Source organism: Leuciscus leuciscus (assembly GCF_965113295.1).
Source record: "Leuciscus leuciscus genome assembly, chromosome: 21".
Taxonomy (NCBI): Eukaryota; Metazoa; Chordata; class Actinopteri; order Cypriniformes; family Leuciscidae; genus Leuciscus; species Leuciscus leuciscus.
The window spans coordinates 10845611-10869304 of record NC_138745.1 but is presented as its reverse complement, the minus strand read 5'-3'; the positions used below and the strand labels follow the sequence as shown (position 1 = coordinate 10869304).

The 23694-nt window shown below is 40.5% G+C and overlaps 1 protein-coding gene across 2 annotated transcripts in view; it reads right to left on the bottom strand.

Annotated features, from left to right (window-relative positions):
- The window catches only part of vps35l (VPS35 endosomal protein sorting factor like), a 29685-nt gene that overhangs the window by 1122 nt on the left and 4869 nt on the right, over positions 1 to 23694 (bottom strand). For both annotated transcript variants that reach the window (XR_014201192.1, XM_082152262.1), the window contains exons 8-28: positions 17704 to 17788; positions 15346 to 15402; positions 15164 to 15260; positions 14086 to 14133; positions 13911 to 14004; positions 12477 to 12677; positions 10318 to 10364; positions 9710 to 9821; positions 9482 to 9598; positions 8677 to 8730; positions 8500 to 8580; positions 8358 to 8420; positions 7516 to 7601; positions 7302 to 7382; positions 7146 to 7209; positions 5889 to 5987; positions 5080 to 5157; positions 4384 to 4498; positions 3057 to 3196; positions 2806 to 2971; positions 2586 to 2704 (exon numbers count right to left, since the gene is read on the bottom strand). Coding sequence is in view for 1 of the 2 variants with exons in the window: in XM_082152262.1 (XP_082008388.1) it covers positions 2586 to 2704; positions 2806 to 2971; positions 3057 to 3196; positions 4384 to 4498; positions 5080 to 5157; positions 5889 to 5987; positions 7146 to 7209; positions 7302 to 7382; positions 7516 to 7601; positions 8358 to 8420; positions 8500 to 8580; positions 8677 to 8730; positions 9482 to 9598; positions 9710 to 9821; positions 10318 to 10364; positions 12477 to 12677; positions 13911 to 14004; positions 14086 to 14133; positions 15164 to 15260; positions 15346 to 15402; positions 17704 to 17788 (2004 nt within the window). In the remaining variant the exon portion in view is untranslated. The remainder of the gene's footprint in view (positions 1 to 2585; positions 2705 to 2805; positions 2972 to 3056; positions 3197 to 4383; positions 4499 to 5079; positions 5158 to 5888; positions 5988 to 7145; positions 7210 to 7301; positions 7383 to 7515; positions 7602 to 8357; positions 8421 to 8499; positions 8581 to 8676; positions 8731 to 9481; positions 9599 to 9709; positions 9822 to 10317; positions 10365 to 12476; positions 12678 to 13910; positions 14005 to 14085; positions 14134 to 15163; positions 15261 to 15345; positions 15403 to 17703; positions 17789 to 23694) is intronic.

Genomic DNA, 23694 nt, shown 5'->3' with positions numbered 1-23694 from the left:
TGTTTCCGCCCAACTTTTATGTGCATTTTGGGATATTGCATACAACTTTTTTTTTAATAAAAAACACGCTAGATGGAAACACCAAGATGTGCATAAATTCTAAAAATGTATGCACTCAGTTAAGGTGGATAATTATTGGTTACACTTTATTTCGATAGTCCACTTTAGACATTCTACTAACTATAAGTACATGTCAACTAACTCTCAGAGTATTAGTAGACTGTAGTAGACTGAGTAGACTGTTAGGTTAGGGTTCGGGTTAGGAGAATAAGTTGACTTGTAGTTGCCAAGTTACTTATAGTCAGTAGAGAGTCTAAAGTGGACTATTGAAATAAAGTGTTACCCAATTATTTTTATCCAAAAAGCCAACATGCGCATGAACTATGATGGAAACACATTTACCGAATAAAACAAAAAGTCATGACTTTGCCTCAACAGATCATGTGACCAGAAAAATGGCGAGAAGTAGGGCGATTAAAGGTGATTGGGACAGTTTTTGAATTTCCGCCTTGTGCAAGGCTTCTTGCCATAAATTAAAAACATCAACCTAACACGATACATTTCTGTAATACTGAAGATTTTACCTATCCATTTGAACAGGAAAAAAGGTTATATTATAATGAAAGGATGTGTGACATACACTTAAGTAAACTAAGCCAAAACCCCCTTTTTTGGTAATATTTGGGTGATTGGGACAGGGCATCTTTCCAATCATTTAGGGTTGTGTAAGCATATTTACTGTATTGCACAAGTTAGTCCATACTTTGATATAATTGTATATTTTTCTGATCATTATTTAGTCATGTTTATTCTGTTCAACTTTATTTCTCAATGTTTTATAAATCCATCCACAATTCATACAGTACAACACATGTAATTGATGTAAAAGAAGACCAAAAGTAATTGAAAGCATAAAAAAATCATGTAAACAATAAAAAAAAAACAATGCTTCAGGACCAAAATTTGTACAAACAAACAAAAAATTAGGTAAACTGATCCAAATCTTTTCTTTTTGGTAATATTTGGATGAAATGTTGGGTGGCTCCATCACCAATGAACTGTTTGACAAACGCATTTAACCTGCGCAAACCATTAATGGAAACATGAATATGTTTTTTTACTGCAACAAAATCAGTAAAAAATGTTTAACTATAATGTTTCTATTTTCAGAATTTGGTCGTTTTATTTTAGCAAAATCTAGCTAGTTCATGAATATTTTTGTGGTTGCACGAATAAAGAGGTTGGGAACCACTGATTTAGAGCATACAGAGCATAAACAATGGTTCTCTATTGCAAGGTAACTCATTTTCTTAATTAGCAACTGTCCCAATCACCCAAAATCATGCTGTCCCATCCACCCAAATTGTGTTTGGGTGGATGGGACAAAATAAAAACAACCTAATTCTGAAAATAGAAACATGATATTAACACATTTTTTACTGATTTTCTATCAGTAGAGCATCATATTCATGTTTTCATCAAAAGTTTGTATAATATAATAGCTACGAGAATTTTAGGACCTTATTATGAAAACTAGCAAAAGCTCATGTCATTTTCCTCAGTTCATGCATTTCAGGGTCAACTTCCTGTTTGATGCCTGCCCCACCCACCTACAGGATGTCACAGCAATAAGGGCATCCAATTTTGATTATGTGGTCTCACAGCTAGGGCTCAGCAAAAAAAGTTTTTATTTTTACTCATTAGTTATACTGTCCTATTCAACCTTATGTCCCAATCACCCTTAATTCACCCTATGTTTGTATGGATGATGAGGTCCAAACATAATTTTTGAAAATGAAGTGACTTAAATTTTTGATAGACAGATAAATACCACAATAATAATAATAATAATAATACAGAATGCAAGATAACATGACAGTTTATTGCGTTTCATCAGCGCGCAAGCAATTTATTATATACGAATAAAGAGCCACAGCTGCTTCCTCAATTGCATTAACTTCCATTTTTATTACATATATTTTGCGTCAACTTCCCAGGAAGTGACGATTTTGTTGTCTTGAACACATGGGACGGAAATGGTGCTTTATTCGCAAATGTTTTATGCGATATTCAAATTTAGCGAATAATTTAATTCGCAACTTTGAATAGAAACATTTATCAGTTTTCTTCAGTGTCCGTCTCTGTGCAAAGCATCATCCCGTTTCACAACAAACTGCAAATGGAGTCTGTGATTGGTGTTATTTCACCTCTAGGGGCGCTTTTATACTGTGAAACCAAAGACTATAGAACCCTCAAGCTCCAGAACACGAATAAATCAAACAACACCCCAAAACAAATGTTCGGCTACTATCAACACTGATGTTTCCCGATTAGGGTTAGTTCCAAGAAGTAACTAATCGACCGATTAATCTGCAAAAACTATAAAACGGTCGCCCTCTAATGTACATAGTCAGCAAGCACATTTCCATTTCTTTATTTTATTCTATTTTGATCATTATAAATATTATTTTATCATGTAAATCCTAACAAGCTTTTATACTATGATAATTTGTTATCTAATGCGGGGAAAATATATAAGATTACAGATACTTTTTAGAGACACGGTATCCTGGATTAATGCTCACCTCATCTCGGCCCAGAGTCTTTAAATGATCCAGAACCTGACCAATCAGAGTCTCACACAACTTGTTGATCTCTGCGATGAACTTGGGATCTCCTCCATAGAGGGTTTCATTGGAATCCACTGCAACAAGAGCAAAAGTGATTCCGTTTAGAATTCAATGTCAGAAAGACTTTAAGATGATGTTTATTAGAGTAGCTTTCTGCATGGATTCAGTGCGGTACCTTTAGGAATGGTGTAGAGATAGCTTTCCTGGCTCATTGCTGCTAGCAATGGTAAAGCGCTGATGTAGACACGGACCTTGGCATCACTGTTGTCCTCCCAGGTGTAGTCCTGCACCATATTCAAGAGCCCTCGCACCAGATACAGCACACCCTGCTCCGGATGGTCCTATGAGACATATTGAACAATGGCGCTCAGATATGCACTAGAGACACGGCTAGAACATTCCTGCAAATGTTTCCGCATATATTACCGGCACTACGAGCAGTGTGGAGAGGAAGTTGTTAATGAATTCGAGAAAGAAGGGCTCTGATGATCGCTGTTTTCCCTCAATGCTGATGGTACGCGGGACTTCTGGCAAAATACTGACCGCTGCCTTTAGAAACGCGTCCGCTGAGAAATGGAAGCAGAAATGAATTTCTCTCAAACATTTTCTCAGTCCATATCAAATCATTAATATCACACCCAATCTTGGTCGATCATGGCAGAGGCTGCTCTCTGAAACCGATCTGAGGTCAGTTTTGTACACTACCATTCAAAAGTTGGGAATCTTCAAGATTTTATAGTGTTTTTGAAAGAAGTCTCTTTTGCTCACCATGGCTGCATTTATTTGATAAAAAAAACATACAGTACAAACAGTAATACTGAGAAACATCACTACAATTTAAGGCTACGTTTACACGACAACGATTTGCTTAAAATGGAGAAGTTGTTTTCTTTGAGTTTTCCACGTACAGACGACACCATTAAAACGATCCCCATTCACACGGATCTGTGAAAACTACTAAAAACCCTGTATTCTGCTGCCAGGCCATTAGATGGCCATGAAACACTATAGACTGAACACGTAATACGCATGTGCATGACGTCATCGTCTTCAGAGATTTGCGTTTTTGTCATTTACACAGAGACCGTTCTCAAAAACATGCACTTAGAAACCTGTTTTCAAAAGTTTGCGTTTTCAGGCACCCAAAACGCTGTAGTTGTGTAAACAGCCCCGAAAATAATTTATTTCCATTTTTATATATTCTAAAATGTACTCCTGTGATGGCAAAGCTGAATTTTTATTTCATTGAGATAGCTATAATGATAACTATATTAGCATCCACACTAACACACAATATTGTTCTGTTCTAAGCACGCACTGCAGTTCTGTCATCTGCCGCTTTAAATGCTCAAGCTCTTTAAAGCAGGATGGATTCTGATTGGCTGTCAGTACTTTTATCATTCATCATCTGGAAAAAAAATTGGATTCTGCTATTCATTTAGATCACTTTTTAAATCTTTATCGTTATAGTTGTCGTCTTTGGTGTGAAAGGGCCTTTATTAAGGGAATAAATTACATTTTAAAATATGTTAAAATAGTAGAATTATTTTAAATTGTAATAGTATTACACAATATTACCATTGTTACTGTATTTCCTTGGTGAGCAGAAGAGACTTCTTTCAAAAACATTAATCAAATCTTAAAGATTCCAAAGTTTTGAATGAAGGGTATTTTAAATCCTCATTCTCCATTAGATGCAGGAACAAGGATGTACAAAAGGTATATTTTGTGTATGGGAGGCTCCAGCACTCACCCTGGGACAGACACTGGTTGGCCAGCGCTACCTGTCCAGAGAGCAGGTATAGGTTGAGACGACTAAAGATACTCGTGAGAGATGGAATGGTGATGAAACTGTAGGCAGCACATGCCTGGAAATAGACAACACACAAGAGGCAGCAAAAGCTCAGTCACTTATAGGATAAAACAGGATAAAGTCATTTAAAAGGCAGTTAATATTCAGTAATATTATCGATTTGACTGCACTAACACTATTTGATGAGAACAAAACTTGAATGATGATGACACCACTGTTTTCTGCAGAGCTGCTTTATAGCCGAATCTACTTCATGTCATAAATTATAAATTTAGCAACATCGACAGTTATTGAACTGAACTGAATCAACATTGCATCGCTTTATAATTAAAGGTGACTTGACTTGGATCCAACATTATTAGGTGCAATCTACCAAACCTGTCAAAAATATGTCCACATTTCACTCCATAAAGAATAATTTTACACAAGGAAATTAAACCTACATTATATTATTTCATAAAAAATTAAGCACATTTCCTTCAGTTGTCATTACTGTAATGCAGAAAAAATATAATTATATAACTACCTTACACATCTTAGTGATTTAATTTTTTATTTGTTAAAATGTTTTTTCATTATTATAATTTTTTTCCATGAGATTCACACATTAACATTTTGTAAAAAGAATAAACCAACCCTGACAAAAGCAGCCGTTTTACGTGAGTGATTGCCTTTCATCACACGTCTGGTCTCCATGGCTAACTGATTCACCGTCTGTAAGAGAGACATTCATTTCATCATGACACACAGTTCCTCAGCGCTCCATTACAGAAACAGATTAGACTTTACAGCATTTTCCAAATAGTTTTTAATTTGTTTACTAGTATAAAACACACAGGACATTAAAAATATATGGTAAAAGACATCATATAAAAAATAATTTAATAAGCCCTGTATCATAAGCAATTGTTAAGGCATGCTTATCAGTTAGCAGCTGAGACTCTTTTATATTACTGATTACATTTTCATTTGTAATGTGACAAAATTTGAAGGAATTTGAACTGAATTGGTCCCAAAGGATGTTAAATTCGAATTGGAATGACAATAAGAGTAATTTACTAAACTTAAACTCAAAGAAATGCACTAGACAAAATAGGAATTTCATAAGTTCAGCTCTAGTATTCTGAATATTCTGAATAATAACTATTATCATTAATTAGAATAATTTATTCCCTGGTATGTAGAATGCAAACCGCAAGGGGTTCATGAGTTGATGAAAGCTAATAATTAAATCATAATAAAAACATACATTTAAAAAAAAAAGTCTATATTTTATTTGTTTATCTGGATGTCATGTGACCAACATCAGATAAGTGTGAACATGCAGATGTGTTGTTAAATTATTAAAGTATGAAATTAAAATCTCAGGAGGTGTTTCAAGTAAATATCTGACATTAAAGGGTTTTGTTAATACATAACACTTGCTTAAGACAAAGGGTGCTCACATGTATCAGGTGAATGATGACGGGCTCTAGATTACAGAAGGTCGCTCGGGCTTCCACACAGAAACTCAACTGCTGTTCAAAGTCCCTCCCGAAAGACACCTAATGAAGCAAAGGACCAAAATACAAAAAAAGTTAGTAAGACTATATAGGTCATATTGTAGATGCCGACTCTGACCATACCAGTTAAAGGGGTACTTTAGCACTGGCAAATTGAAGGTAGAAAAAAATTCAACACCCATGATGCACTGGGCATGTTGCCATCCAAGGCCACTTCCAGTCTGCTCATTTTGGATAGGCTTGATCAGAGTCAAATACCATCTGGCTTAAGTAGTAAACTTTCAGTCACAATGGTGTTGTTCTGTATTGTTACCGGGTGCAAGATTTCAAAGAGTAAACATTTAGCAGGAGTGAGTTTCTTTCGGTTTCCTGTGCAGACTCCAGTGCGTTGAGGTCAGTGGCTAAAGGATGCAAAGAATCATACATTTGAAGAGAACACCGCAACGACAAAGCTGAAAAACGTTTGTACTTGTAGTCAACATTTCAAACTGGATGACAAAAAACAGTGTTTTAGGCCAAACCTAGGGGGGGTTAAAAAAAAACTGCCATTCTATCAGTTAATTTGGAAGAAGAGGAAGCTAACCCCCGAAGCAAAATGCCATTGTGTACAACTAAGATGGCTGTTGCCATAGTGTTCCATTTTTGCCAAAATTCTGTTTAAAAACTAGACAAAGATACAATTTTCAGTGATGAACCTTCTCTTACAATAACATCCTCTGTCGATCCAACTGGGCATGGACAGGGACACAAAAATGCGGAAGTACAATCTAGCTTTCACGAAAGCCCTATAGAGCCCATTGTTCGTTTCCATATACTACTAACAGTGTAACATACAAAGTGGGTTGAAAATCAGCAAACTTACACTTTAACAATTTAATTATATATCACTATTTATTTCTTTGCATTACAATAATAAGAATGACAATTGATAAATCTTTGTATATATATTTTTTTTCTATTCCGAGATGAAATGGCACAGCTCTTGATGCATGTTTATAACCCAGATCATCTCATTTTTCAAGATGCTGTATGGTTACTAGAAAATAACAAATTTAAACATTTTGGCTTGACACGACATGATGCCAGTTCTTATTTTTGACAATTGAGCTCTCAAAATGAAGAACTAGCTTCTAGTTCAAGCAAATTGAATTTTTTTTTTTTTTTTTTACTGATATACAGCATTGTAGGACAGGGACTCACCATACGAATAAATCCGTTGATCAGAAGAGCCAGAGATCTTTTCTCATCATCTAGAGTTAGAGCACTACAACACAAAGACACACATGCAAACACGTCAATGTAACACTCCCTTATTCTGCATTAATAGTGAGACGCATTAATATATATCTCACTCACTTGACGGAGTCGTGCATGGTCTTACAGATGTGCAGCAGCGCATTGAGAATGACGGGGTCTCTCGTTGCTTCCTGCTGGTGTCTAAACAAAAGAGAGAAACCTTGTAACTAGAACTAGAATAAACATTAACCACCCTCTTCCCAGTATTTGAACACTTGTTTAGCTACAAAGAGGAAGTGAAGTTTTAATATTGAATAGTGAGTGAAAAACATACTTGATGAAGACCTCCATGATTGATTTACACACCTCCACCCTCACACTGTCTTTCTGGAACATGTCCAGAAAGGGCAAAAACTTCTCCTGCAATCATTAAAACTATACATCAGCAAAAACAAATCATTTTATGATCATACTAGTTCATTTTATATTACAGATTATATGTTCTTTTAAAGTTCCTGTAAAATTGTTTATTTTGAGCAAAATTTAAAGACAGTAAGAATGACAGTAAGAAGAATTTACTGAATTGCAATTCAAAGAAATGCAAAACACAACAAATTAATGAAACAGTATTATGACACAACATAAAAAATAATTACCGTTAATTTGAATAACTAATTTATTTCCTGGTATGTAGAATGTATTTTCAAGTCTCAACTGAAACATAGATCTGTAAACTAAGTTTAATTTATTTTTATTTTTTTAGATTTTAATTTAGCCATACAGCACCAAAAACTGTTTTCAAAGGTTGATTGTTAAAATGTAATTTCATTACATTAGGGCGGTGGTGGTGGCGCAATGGATAAGACACATGCCTTTGGTGTGAGAGACCCGGGTTCGAATCCACTGTGAGACACCAATGTGTCCCTGAGCAAGACACTTAACCCCTAGTTGCTCCAGAGGCGTGCGACCTCTGACATATATAGCAATTGTAAGTCGCTTTGGATAAAAGCGTCAGCTAAATGAATAAATGTAAAAAAAATGTAAATGTAATTTCAGGTAACTTTATATGGCTTATTCTTCCATTTCACAGACCATTTAAGGGGTAAATTAGAGCATTCTGTTCTTCCACCATGATCCATAAAATAAAAAATGTAAAAATTATTGCTGTGGTCATACCATAGAGAAGAGCACAGAGAAATCATGGAAGAAGGGAAGGATCTTGTTTATCACTGACTGCAGCTGAGAACACAAAAGAAGGGGATGAATCATGGCGACATCAACAACATATAACATCATGTGTATATGTTTTTTTGCATACCTGTGGATAAGCATCCTCGAAAGCTCTATCTGGAGTCATGTGTTTGATAATGTCTGCAAGAACCGTGTTCACCTCCCGTTTCTACAAGAGAGAAATTTGAAACGTTTTTTTTTTTATTCTGCTCAAATAATGATTTGCAACACCTGATGTTTCAGGCAAACAGAGCAGATAACTCACTGTGAAGTGGCGGCAGGTGAACTCCACCCAGATCTCAGCACAGTTGATGTAATCCTGAGTCATAGACATAATACAAACAAAAAGCAGTGAATGGATTTAAGTCAAGTCATCATTATTTACAGGTATATAGTGCTTTAGACAATAGCTTAAGTCATGAATGCATGAGTTAACTTTTTTGCATTTGACATTGAGAGCATGTGTCATAATTTAAGGATATTTTGAAGATGGAAAAACACAAACACAAATGCAAGAAATGTGTCTTTTTAAATTATAAATTGATATCAAATAAAATACCCAGGTTCCTAAGTTAAGGCAAAGACTTGACAGAACATCCATTAAGAGTTAGACAGTATTCTAGGTTATTATGTTTGGAGGCATTGGTCCAATAATTAAAATCAATAAACTAGGGTGCAATAAACTAGAAAAATAAATCCTGCTCACTATCCCAACTTGTAAAACTTATCAACATTTATTTAACAATGTTTTGGTCCCATGAACTTTATCAGGCGTTTACAACACACATAGCATGTAGGGTTAAAATCAATGGTCCTAGTACTGAGCCTTGCGGCACTCCAAACTGAACTTGTGATCGATATGACACCAAATTTACTGCTACAAAATTGATAACAGTCAGATAAATACAGTTAAATGAAATAGTGGAATTGCATTCGATGCCAATGCAATTTCACTAATGCAGATGTAACTAAGTACATGTTTATTTTCATTTTATTAAAATCTGTCTTTAATTCTTATTACAGATTCCCTTTTTTATACTGTGTGCTTTAAAACATTCACAGTTGTTTACCCTTGGGCCGCGCACTTTAGTGATGACCTTCCAAGCTTCATTGAGTATGGAGAGTCTTTCGCTCTCTGGAGGGTCAGCACAGGACAGACTGCGACCCAGAGACGCAAACAGCAAGTGCTGAAGAACAGAGAGAATCATGAGAATAAACTATGACATAGACACTGATATTCACCAAAGTGTTTTGGACCTGTGTGCAGTTTGGTATGCATGGGTGTGTGTGTCTGTCACCTTGGGAAATCCAGCTTCATCACAGTCTTTGATCATGCCAATAAAGTCTGTTGCTCTCGTTGCAACAAATTCTGCCCGGAATGCCCACATGACAGAGTTCAGCAGGAGAGCACTATAGGAAAAATGAATACTGCAATTTCAAACACCATAAATTCTGCAGTTGTAAAATCAAGATTTTTACATTGTCTAAAGATGCTTGCCCATGTAAAAGTCATAACCACAATGCTAGGCTGTTCTGGGTGGCTGCTTAATGGTCAAAAGAGCCCACCACCAAATATCTATGATATTCTGGTCTCTAGACGAGGTCTGGGAATTTTTTGGGGTTTTTTTTCGTCCGTCTGCTAAGCAAAAACGTTAGTCACTCTCATCCACAAGACAGATTTGAGGCATCATTCGTGCACATATCACAACCAATTCAGTAATTAAGTACATGCCTAAGGAAACATCACTAATTTATCAAGAATGTCTGGCTCTATGGTCTATACTGCAGTAGTACAAGATGAAGAAAACAAAATTCCAATGCGACTAAACAAGTCTCAAGCTTCATTTTCATCATTCTTGGTCATAGATATTAAGTTGTAAAATGTTCCTCAGTGAAGAGATCTTACTTGTTGCCCAACTTCTTGCATCTGTCCATCATCTCTGTTAGCAGAACCTTTAAAAGAAAAATGGATCAAACACATGTAATCAAAATCACTGAAAGGGTCTCACAAATGTGTAAGATGTTTATTTGATCTAAAACCAACAACACACTTAAACCAACTTCAAAACTTTTTGACTAGAGAGTTCACAGCAGAGTTATAAATTAATGTTTGCAATGAAGGGCAATATACAGTACTGTGCAAAAGTCTTAAGCCCCATTCACACCTCCAGCGACACGCAGCGTCAAAGCGACATGATCCCATTAATTTTCAATGGAGAGCTGGCGACTACCAGCGACACGAGCGACAGTGACCGTTGGCGACAGAATGTTGGCATGTCAAGCAACAGGAGTCATGCAACAAAAGTTCAGAAATTTCAACATTACGCAAATGAGCAGCGACTTTCGCGAGCGACAACCAATAGGAGTGAAGACTGTGAAGCTCACGTCACCGTCTCGAGTGCAGGCAAGACAGGACAGAGTTCCGGAGCGATTTCACTGTTTTATATTATTTGACTGTAAACACATACATGGATTTAATAAAATGATGCGTGGAAAAGAAACTGTCGGCAGTCTTGTGAGTTTGATTCATACATTGATAGTGTGTGTTGTTAATTATATGATGCAGTGAACAGTTTAGCACTGCTGCAGTTCATTTTACAGTTTCCCCTGCATTATGTTGATTATCAGAGACAAGAAAATTGATTGCAATGACGTTTTAGTAATTTTGAACAGTATGAGTGAGTTTAATTTGTTGATTGATCGATTGTTTATCTGGTTAATGATTTAATGCACTGAGCACTGCTGTAGTTTAAATCACAACACTCTCCAACAGCAGAATGCTACTTTTAATTCTTTTAAGTCTTATTCCTAGTCAAATTAGAAGGAGATCTTAGTTTTATATATCCATTGTGATTGCATTTCCTAAAGGTATGGCCAGACGTGCAGTCTACCAATAGCATTAGAGCGACAGCACTAGGAACGCCCACAAGCGACTTCACAGTACAGAGACTAGAGACATGCAGATGATCAACATCGACAAACGCAATCTTTACACTGCTGAGGTGACACAACTAACCATTTGTTTTGTTTTTTTAATTTGTAAAAATGCTCACTCTAATGTTAACCTAGATAAATGGCGCTATTATTATGAAATTATTCAAGTGTTTGTGTGGAGAGTGCGCTTACTGCATGACATTCAGGTGCCGGCACGATCACTGCATTTAACTTAAAATACTCCATCAATTTTGTTCATACAGATAAGAGTAACGCAAACTATAAAGGGTCTACTTTTATTTCTGTAAACTCTCAAAAACAAAACGTTGTGCTTTTGTAAAATAATGAAAATTCTGCCGTCTCTGTCTCAGTGAACTTGAGCACGTCATAAAAATTCACCAAAACGCAGCGTATACTTCAACTTGCCTCACAGACATGAGGAATATATCTATAAAAAGTTTGAAATGTCTACTTTTGAATGAACAAATTCAAATGGAATTATGTAACCCTCATTCTCATTGTCAACAGCAGCCACTGTTTAAATATTTATATTTTAACATTAAATTGGAGTAGAATATATACAAAAAGTTTATATACAAAAAGTTTTTGTGTTGATTATTAAATAAACTATTTAAAAGTTTCAGCTAAATTAATACTTTAATTTAGATTTTGGTAAAAAAAAAAACATTTCTGTTCATCACTAGTTTCAATTCATATTTTTGCTTTCTCATAAAATACTTTCTTATAAATATACCACTTTCAATTTTCTGAGATGCGGCAACTGATCATGGTGTCACATAAACATTGTTTCTACATTACATGATAATAAAATCATTAGCAAATGTTTGCAGAAACAGGTTGTCTTCTTTGTTTATAATTGTACATCTGCAAAACAAATGCGAGCACTGCACAATTTGCTAGGAGACATGTTTGTTGATAATCAATATCTACAAAGCTAATGGTAGCACTGTCATAAGGTTTTCTTATACATTATCTTCCAAGCATTTAATGGAACTCTTTTATGGGTGGAAGTACGAGTTATCAGGTAGGAATATTCCACATCTGACTTTGAGTGCAAGGTAGGATAAATTAAACAATCAGTCAGGTATTTCCTCTGAGTGGAGTGCGTACCTCTGGTGCTCTGTATGCCACACACTGCAGGATCCAGTGAATGGCAGGAGAATAGAGGGTCAGATAAATGGGAATCTCCACCCGTTGCAGCCCCAGCTGATTCTGCACACTTTCACCATGAATTTGACGGAACGAGGCCAGAAGGTCGAAGAAATTCTTATTGAGACTGTCCTTCAGATGCGGCGCCACCTCCATCCCAACCTGAGAGAAAGATAGATAGCTAGAGTCTCTACAATATACTTCAATTTCAATCTACAGGGTTTTTGCTTGTTTTATTATCACCATGTAAAAATTGAAAGTGCAGCCACTTTTCCACCATTGGCCCAACCGTTCTTATTGCTTAACCATTCCATTCCGTGCCGACCCGGCCCAGCCGGTACGGATACGGTTTCATTTTCCACTGTAGGGCTGAGTACGGAGCTCTATGGAATGTAATACAAATGCGTCAGTCATTGCCTTAGCAACAGCGGTGGAAAAGTGGCTTATGAAACACCACTTCATATAGCAGGCGTGTAAAACTCAGCAGAGTTTAGCTTCAACACACACACCTGTAGTTTTCAAATAACCCTGAAGGACTTGGTTAGCTAGATCAGGTGTGTTTTATTAGGTTTTGAAGTGCTGTGCTGTGGCCCTCCAGGAACTGAGATTTGCACCCCTGTGCTATAGTGAAAAATAAGTTGTCATACATGAAACCTTTTTTAAATTTGTTTTCGAAACTGCATTGTGAAGCTTCGAAATCTTTTGTTTCGAACCAGTGATTTGGAGTGCATACCAAACTGTCACGTGATTTCACATGAAACAAAGCTTCATTACATCATAACTGTTTTGAAATGTCAATGGTTCGCCGCCAAAGTGTGATGATCTCTGTGAACTCATGACCTAGTGTCTATATGGTTTTTACCTTAGATCTCGGATCAATTTTTTTAAACATTTAGACATTTTTGACACATTTGACATCAATAAAAAATAAGAGTTGTAGTTGTTAGTCTATTATTGGCCTGATTAACCAAGCTTTCCAAAAACAAAACACACCCTACAATTTAATAAAACAACATGGTAACAGTTTACAATAAGGTTCATTAGTTAACATTAGTTAACTTCCTTAGTTAACACGAACTAAGAATGAACAATCCTTCAGAATGTATTAATCTTTGTTCATATTCATTTCAACATTTACTAATACATTATTAAAATCAAAATCTGTGAACAAACAATGAACAGCTGTATTTGTATTAACTAACGTTAACAAAGATTAATGAATGCTGTAACAAATGTATTACTCATTGTTAGTTCATGTTAGTTAATACAATAACAAATGTTAACTAATGAACCTTATTGTAAAGTGTTACCAATAACATTATATAATTCACTTCATTTCTCCCATCACCTGCAAAAATACAACAATATACGATCTGAGAGCTTTATTCTTCTCACCCTGCATAGATACGCCCGTGCATATACAGCCACCAGCGGATCTCCTATTCCTCTGATCATCGCTGTCAGTCTCTGCAGGGTCTCCTGAATCCCACTGAAGGACAGAGAGAGGACATCAGACCGATAAAACTACCCGCCTGCATGAACAGAAGAGGAGTATTGCTCAGATACTTACGACTTCGTCAAGAAGCGGTTGCATTTCAGAAGAGCAGCTTCAACATATCTGCGCTAAAGTCAAGGCTTACTATTACACTTTAAGGTGAAAATTCATATTTATGGGGGGGTTTTTTTCCAATCTTTCAAAACTTTCTCGAAAACCAGTTTAACCCTATAAAGCCTGTGTAAACATGATTGATCAAAACTTTGGTGAAAAACCTGTTGTACACAGCCTAATACATGTCTTATGTTGTCTGATTGATATTTTATCCTATTTTAGCAAGTATAAAGGCCTTTTAATGTAATTCTAAAAATATATCCACCTTCAGGTTGTTGTACACCTGTCTTTTTGATAAATATATACTTTCATATTGTTAGTAATATTTCAATTTGAACACTTACAGGACTGAAGCAATATAAGTTTACTTGAATCATAAATATTCATAAATCTTTTATATATATAAAATGCTCAAATGTATCAAATATGATCTCTCAATCACTGCATTGCATTACATATTTTGGCCCCACAATAAAAACTAAAGCTTTGATAATAAAACTAAGCATTTAAATATCATCATACTAACACATATTATTGGCAGATATAGAGTGACAGCTGATATTGATATGCATTATATGGAAGTAGACTGCTATACAATTAAAAATATCTAATTGATTTAAACTATAAGCTATCAGAATTTCATCTTACCTTTTGGCCATATAAATATCAGCAACTGCACCAAATTGCTTATTTCCGCTCAGTTTGGACCTTCACTCATTAAGTATGAGCTTCATATTCTCCTTTAACACTCAATATTAGCCATAAAAAGCCTGATGTATCAAATATAACTCTTAACAAAAATAATTTAGTCAAAAAGGTTAAATAACCTGTTCACATGTCAGGCTTTACAGGGTTAATAACTAAAACATGGCAGAATCATGGTAGAATTTCTAAACAGTATAAGTGCTGGTGCCTTTAAAACATTGCTTTGTTTTAACGCACTTATTTTTATTTATCATTTTTAGCTTTAAAAGATAATTGGATCATTGAACAGGCTTAAATACTGGAATAAAAATCTGGAATCATGTTGAGCAGATACAATCGAGGGACAAGCTCTCTGATGGAGGCGATTTTAAAGAACCAGTTGAGACACGTCTCTTTGGCTGTGTCATTCACTTCATCAGCGGAGAACGATTCTGAGAACGACATTAATAGGAAAATCAACAGAAAATGTCAAAGATGGTAAAAGAATATGCTGAGCTGTGATGCATATTATTTTACCTGGTAAAGGATGAGGGTCAGCACACATGGTCAAGATCCTGTCATACACCAGACCACCTGCACACACATGACATCATCAGGAGCAAAGGACAGACATGCGGCTTTTAAACACATTTTTCATCTTGACCTAAAATTATTGCTTGTGTTTATCAGCACTGACAAATCTAAATAAAAAGAATTTTGCTTATTTATTAAGAAACTATAAAAAAAAAAAAAGATATATGTTTGTCAGTAAAATATGAAAAATAAATAGTGTTGTCACGATACTGGAATTTTAAACTTCGATGCGATAACTTGAAACATATTGATATTCGATACCACGGGGAAAACGTCCATATATACCACCATACAGATAATTTGTTATTATCTCATACTTTTTTGTAATTTGGGCAATTTTGTTGTAATAGCTTACAAACAGCACAGGGAGGCTTTATTTGAATCGTTGAACTAGATTTACAAAAAAAGACAAGTAAACAGTCAATAAGAACAAATTAAAGAACAAAATAAGAACACAAACAAATTGAAAATGATAGCACGAATAAAGAGACAGATGAAATTAACATGGCTTTAAGCTGGGTCTAACAGTACTATGTAGTAGAAATCAGGGCTTAAAAACGAAAAAAAAATTCAATCGGTTCACTCCGAGCAGAATCGATATTTTAACGTTTCCGTTTTTGCGTTCCTCGTTAAACATTACCGTTCCGAAACCGGTTTGATTAGATAAAATACCGGTTAATAACGTTATTTTAATTTAGCCAACAAAATATGTATATAAATAAGACTAATTTTCACTCAAAAATAAGATAACACATGATAATTAAACTTGAACATTTATTTCATAACATTGTTAAAACCACAACAGAAATACCTGTATTAATTACAAAGCATAAACAGCTGGAAAAATATTGACCTGTTTTACTGGACCGTTAGACAATCGAAATTGGCACTCTTATGCCTAATTCTTTTCAGAAGAGTCATACAATTATTTATACATATTTTTATTTTTTTTGCAACACGAATTGTTTTAGAAATTACATGGATAAAAATTATATAAACTGGACAATCATTGCTCTTTTAATGCACCGTCAACTGCTAATTTCAAAGCAAACACTGCGCAACACATCCTTGCATTACATAACCAATTTCAGTCTGCTAATAAGATCATTTAATGCAATAACATTGTAAAACTTGTAAAAAATGTCTACTATTTTTAATACAAAGCATTAAAAGTCTATAAAGAAAACATTGACCTGTCCTGTTTTTGGCTACCTGAAAGACTATAGAAAAAATGTGCGATAGTTGCTAGTATTTATGCGAAATCCATAAACTATTTGAGCTTAAAGTCCGTACTGCTTGTTTAACGTACGAAAAGAATGTCCTCCAATACCTGTGCATTCATTGAAGACCTCAGTGGGGAAAGAATATACTTGAAAGAATGTACTCCGCTCTACGTTGACTTGCGTTACCGGTAGTGCAATTACAGAATAGCAAGTTTGTACAAATTTCGTATAGCTATCTTCACGTTTCTAAGCATGTTTTAACTTTAACATACCTCTGAACATTGGATGGGTAGCCTACTGTGGGTTATTTAAGACAAATCTTATCGTGCCGAAGAGATTGTCTGCTGATGACTGCTGCGCGGGCATTTCACTCACGCTTAATGCGTCAACGTCACATGCTGAACTACTAAATTCATGATTGATCAATGGCAAATTAAAATATTAAAGAGAACGATAAAATAACGTTATTAACCGGTTAATAGTCATTTTAAATAAACGTTTCTGTTCAGAACGATTAAAATTGATTTTGTTTTCGTTTTCGTTTTTGTTCCTGTTAAAATTTCGTTCGTTTCCGGTTTTCGTTTTCGTTCCTTGAACCGGTTCAGAGCCCTGGTAGAAATACTAGAAAAATTTAAGTAAAGAAATGTAAAATAATACCAGATAGTTTTTATTGTAAAAAATAAATACAGACTAATGCTTAAAATTAAAGTTACAAAGTTATTCAGTCAAGAGCAACGAGTGATTTTCTCTTTGTGTTTTCTTTATTAACATGACAGACAGCAGAAGGTTTATTAGGCTGCTGTCACTTTAAGAGCTAATGCACGGATCTAATATACTGTTACACAACATGCTAACTATTTACGCTCCAAAACTGATACCTGAAAACTCATCAAGACAGGCATTTTGACATCATTTTGTATGTATTTGGGCGTTTTAGCGCTAAAAGCCAAGAAAAAGAAGGCAACGCGCAGCTGTTATCGGTGTATCGATACTGCAGAAAAGCAGAATTGGAAATGTTTCATATATTTCTGACAACACTAGAACAATCAAAAAGATTATTATCATGAGCAACTCTTACCAAAGGTGTCCAGGATATCTGTGATGAGAACAAACTTGCTGGGGTAGAACTGAATTACTGATGTATCAGAGAGCAGCTTGGAGCACTGAGACACAAAAGTAATGTGAGGAAAAGTTATTACATTTTGATAGAGATTATGATCTTTTTTTCTTTCTTTTGAATAACATGCACTGATAATTTCATCCACAAGAAGACAAGAAATATGTATATAATCAAAGTTAATAGACTTCATTTTAAATTTATGTTGACTTAAAAGGGGCATGACATGGATTTTTATTATATTTTAGTACGTTTCTTGATGTTTACTTATAGAGTTCCAAAAAAAGTTGTCCTTAAAAACAAATATATATGTGTGTGTGTGTGTGTGTGTGTGTGTGTGTGTGTGTGTGTGTGTGTGTGTGTGTGTGTGTGTGTGTGTGTGTGTGTGTGTGAGTGAATGGAAAAACTATTATTTTCAACCTTCATTCACTCTGTCTGAAATGATCCGTTTTTAAGGGGCAGTTCCTTTAAGGCTTGTCAGTAAACGGTGAGTAAGTGTTCTAGAAACATTATCCATATAAATCCATCATTTACAGACAAAGCATTATGAAATCATGTACTTATGGTTTATGATCCAGCTGCTGTCAGATCTAGTACTGTTGGCTACTTCATCTTTCAACACAAGTTGATCTGCAAACTCTCCATTACACTGTACCTCGTTTACCAAACAAAATGCTCCGAACAAACATTATCCTCCAATGCGATCCGGAAATAAACTAACCACTTGTTCCCTTTCGTTGTCACTCCGAGTTACGTCGGATGACTACGAATGGGGTTTCGCTTAGAAAGCCTATCAACTTCGAGTATATAAAACGAGCCAATGGCAAAGAAATGCCATGGGTCTGCGGAATTTGCATAGCGTAACTCCGCCCCACCCTAGGGGTATATAAGGAAGTACGCTGCAACATGCAGATATGTTTTCGCTTCGGAGCCAAGTTGATTCACTTCACTCCACAGCCAATTCTGAGTTATCTCTATTCTCTTCGAGACGAGCCTCTCTCCAGGTGTTGGTGTGACAGCGAGTTCCAGCGAGTGCACATTCCCTGCTTATCTGTGCAGTGATTTGCCAGAGTTTGTGTGTTCATCTCCCTGGTCGCTTCAACACTTGTGGAGAAAATCTCCTTTCTAAAAGAGCTTGCACGCGGCACGTCTTTTTAAAGATGCCTCGCCCGTGCACTTCTGGTTGCGGTCTTCTAGTTTCTGACTCTGATGGGCACAATCGCTGTCTTGTGTGTCTGGGTATTGAGCACGCTAAGGCAGCGTTTGTGGATGAGTCATGTTCCCACTGCGGGAACATGCCCATCGCACGGTTGCGATCGAGACTCAATGATCTTCGTGTGAGAGTCCCCTCATCCGCACCCCGATCTAGCAGCTCCGAGAGGGCTGGTACTTCGGCTGGCGGCCAGGGTGATCTGAGGGTTACGGTGTGGAACAAAGCGCCGACTATTCCACGCTCCACACCGTCCTCTAGCGCCGTGCAACCCGCGAGTCGTCTGAATGAGCCCGCGGTACAGTCCTCTGACTTGCCGCGGGTCTCATTCGGCGCTCCAGAGGAGGATTCTATGTCGATTGCTGCATCACAAGGTGGGCAGGAGTCCTCGGGAGAGGAAGATTCGGCTGTGCTGCCACCTTCGGGTGTCCCAGGATTGCCCGAGTCTGATCCCGAGCTGACGGCCATGCTTTCCCGGGCAGCCGCGGCCATTGGGCTCGAGTGGTCCCCGCCACCCGGTCCAGTGCGCTCGCGGCTGGACGATTGGTTTTTGGGTGCGGCCGCTGATCCTCGTCAGCGCCCCACCCCGATTCCTTTCTTCCCGGATGTGCATGAGGAGGTCTCGAGGTCCTGGAAGGCACCCCTGTCTTCCCGTGATCGCTCGACGGCCTCCTCCGCCTTTCCTCCTCTCGATCAGGGGGCTGTCAAAGGGTACACTGGGGTTCCCCAGGTTGAACGCTCTGTGGCCATGCAGTTATGTCCCCAGAGTGCTTCTTCCCGCGGTGACCCAAAGCACCCCTCCAAAGCCTGTAGGTTCTCCTCCACCCTTGTGGCGAAGGCCTATAGAGCTGCGGGGCAGGCAGCCTCCTCACTGCATGCCATGGCAACACTCCAGGTCTACCAGGCCCAGATGTTGCGTGACATGCACGAGGGGAGGACTGACCCAGGGCTCTTTGATGAGCTGCGTGCCGCCACCGACCTCGCTCTCCGGGCGACGAAGGTGACCGCACGCTCCCTGGGTCAGGTGATGTCCACCTGTGTGGTCCAGGAGAGACATCTGTGGCTCAACCTGGCTGATATGCGGGAGGCCGAGCGAACCCGGTTCCTCGACACCCCCATATCCCAGGCTGGCCTCTTCGGCGGGGCAGTCGAGGACTTTGCCCAGCAGTTCTCGGCTGCCCAGAAGCAGACTGAGGCTCTCAAACATGTCCTGCCCCGACGGCCCGCTGCTGCCCCCCAGCCGTCGGCACAGGCACCTCAGCCCGCTCGCCGCCGTGGACGCCCTCCCGCGGTTCCCCTCCCTCCCGGACGGCCCCAGCAGCAGCCTCCATCTGGGCCGCCTCGTGGAGGAAACCGTAGGAAGGCGTCACAGCCCCCTCCAGCCCCGCGCCCCACTAAACGCCAGGCCAAGCGGCGCTCCTGAGACGGGCTGCTCAGAGTTGGCGCTCAGTTCTGTACAGGAGACGGTAGCAGGGCCGCTCCTTCCCCCGGTGGAGGGCCGGGGGAGAATCCTTGGTTTTCCCACCCCCGCTGCTCGTCCCTCGACGGGCAGCACCCTAATGTGGTTAAAGACAGAACTGACATACCTATCTCTGAGCACACAGAGTTCTCGGATGGCAGTGCGCGACGCTCACGGGCCTCGCCACTCTCATCCCCCTCTGTCGCCAGACCCCTGCCAGAGCATGCCCCCGTGGGACGCTGGTCCTCCCCTGGCATCCTCTGGCAGGACGCGGCTAATGACCGTGCCCCCGCACCGGGCCGCTATGCCACCCGCGCCTGGGCCGGTCATTCCGCCTCGCTGCACCACCGAGGGTACGTCTGTGGTCCGCATGACCCCGCTGGTACAGTTTTTGGGAGCCTGGTTAGAGCTTCCCAGACTGTCCCGCTGGGTCGCGAGGACCATCAGGCTCGGCTACGCGATTCAGTTCGCGCGATCTCCTCCCCGTTTCAGGGGAGTCCGCTTCACAATGGTCGGTGGCAATGCCCCTGTCATGAGAGCGGAGGTCGCCACCCTACTGGCGAAGGGTGCGATCGAGATTGTCCCTCCAGCCGAAATGAGGTCCGGCTTCTACAGCCCTTACTTCATTGTACCGAAGAAAACCGGTGGGTTACGGCCAATCCTGGACCTGCGCGTCTTGAACCGCTCCCTTCACAGGATGCCGTTCAAGATGCTCACGGCCAAACGCATTTTCGAATGTGTGCGGCCGCAGGATTGGTTTGCAGCGATCGACCTGAAGGACGCCTACTTCCATGTCTCCATTCTTCCTCGACACAGACCGTTCTTACGGTTTGCTTTCGAGGGGCAGGCATACCAGTACGCGGTTCTCCCTTTCGGGCTAGCCCTGTCTCCTCGCGTCTTCACGAAGGTCGTCGAGGCAGCCCTTGTTCCCCTTCGGGAGCACGGGGTTCGCATCCTGAACTATCTCGACGACTGGCTGATCCTAGCTCACTCTCGAGATCAGGTTTGCGAACACAGGGACCTAGTGCTCCGGCACCTAGCTCGTCTGGGCCTTCGGGTCAACTGGGAGAAGAGCAAACTCTGCCCCGTGCAGAGGATCTCTTTTCTCGGTATGGATATAGACTCGGTCGCCATGTGCGCGCAGCTTACGAGCGAGCGCGCGCAGTCACTGCTGACTTGCCTTCGTCAATTCGAGGGCAAGAGTGCGGTCCCACTGAAACTTTTTCAGAGGCTCCTGGGGCATATGGCATCCGCAGCCGCAGTTACGCCGCTCGGATTGCTTCATATGAGACCGCTTCAGCTTTGGCTTCGCGATCGAGTCCCGAGGTGGGCATGGCAACACGGCACGCTCCGAGTCCCAGTGACTCCGGCCTGCCGTCAGACCTTCACCCCGTGGTCGAACCTCAGTTTTCTACGGGCCGGAGTGCCCTTAGACCGAGCTTCCAGGCATGTTGTTGTATCAACGGATGCCTCCACCACGGGCTGGGGCGCCATGTGCAATGGACATGCTGCCGCGGGCTCCTGGACAGGTCCCCAACGCCTTTGGCATGTCAATTGCCTCGAGTTGCTGGCTGTACGCCTTGCCCTGCACCGCTTCCGGGCGTTGCTCAGGGGTCAACACGTACTAGTCCGTTCAGACAATACCGCCACAGTAGCGTACATCAACCGTCAAGGTGGTCTACGCTCCCGCCGTATGTCGCAACTCGCCCGCCACCTCCTCATATGGAGTCAGAAGCATCTGAGGTCGCTTCGAGCCATTTATATCCCGGGAGAGCTGAACCGTGCGGCCGACGAGCTGTCTCGGTTTCGGCCTCTCGCTGGAGAATGGAGACTCCATCCCCAGTCGGTCCAGCTGATTTGGGATCAGTTCGGGGACGCTCAGATAGATCTGTTTGCCTCCCACGACTCGTCCCATTGCGACCTGTTTTATTCCCTGACCGAGGGCACGCTCGGCACGGATGCACTGGCGCACAGCTGGCCGCGGGGCCCACGCAAGTATGCGTTTCCCCCAGTGAGCCTTCTTGCGCAGACTTTGCGCAAGATCAGGGAGGACGAGGAGCAGGTAATATTGGTTGCCCCGTATTGGCCCAACCGCACCTGGTTCCCAGAACTAGTACTCCTCGCGACAGCACCTCCCTGGCCTATTCCTCTGAGGAAGGACCTGCTTTCTCAGGGACGGGGCACCCTGTGGCACCCTCATCCCGATCTTTGGAACCTCCACGTGTGGCTCCTGGACGGGACGAGGTAGGTTTGAGTACCCTACCATCACTTCCGCTAGAGCATCGTCCACGAGACATGTCTATGCGTTGAAGTGGAACCTCTTCGTCAACTGGTGTTCTTCTAAACATCAAGAACCCACGAAATGCCCGATCAGTGTCGTGCTTTCCTTCCTGCAAGAAGGGTTGGAGCGAAGGCTGTCTCCATCCACCCTGAAAGTGTATGTTGCCGCCATTGCCGCACATCACGACGCAGTCGAAGCTAAGTCCGTTGGAAAGCACGACCTGATCATCAGGTTCCTGAGAGGAGCGAGGAGACTGAATCCTCCTCGCCCTCCTCTCGTTCCCTCTTGGGACCTCTCAGTGGTTTTAACTGCCCTGCAGAGTGCTCCCTTTGAGCCTCTGCAATCAGTGGAGCTTAAGTTCCTGTCTATGAAGACAGCGCTCCTGGTTGCATTGGCCTCTATCAAGAGGGTAGGGGACCTGCAGGCATTCTCGGTTGACGAAGCGTGCCTGGAATTCGGGCCGGCTAATTCTCACGTGATCCTGAGACCCCGGCCTGGATATGTGCCCAAGGTTCCCACCACACCCTTTCGAGACCAGGTGGTGAACCTGCAAGCGCTGCCCTTGGAGGAGGCAGACCCAGCCTTGGCACTGCTCTGTCCAGTACGCGCCCTCCGTGCTTACGTAGACAGAACGCAGTGTTTCAGGACCTCTGACCAGCTCTTTGTCTGTCATGGTGGGAAGCTGAAGGGAAAGGCTCTCTCCAAGCAAAGGTTGTCTCACTGGATTGTGGACGCCATTGCTTTGGCTTACCAGCAGCAAGGTCGACCATGCCCCCTTGGTGTGACGGCCCACTCCACCCGGAGTGTGGCGTCCTCTTGGGCTCTAGCGCATGGCGCCTCGCTAACAGACATCTGCAGAGCTGCAGGCTGGGCGACACCTAACACATTCGCGAGATTCTATAATCTCCGAGTGGAGCCAGTTTCTTCTCGTGTACTCGCTTCAACTAGCCGGTAATAAATTCTGCTCAGGTGTCTTCGCTTGCTCGCCATTCCTCTCCACGG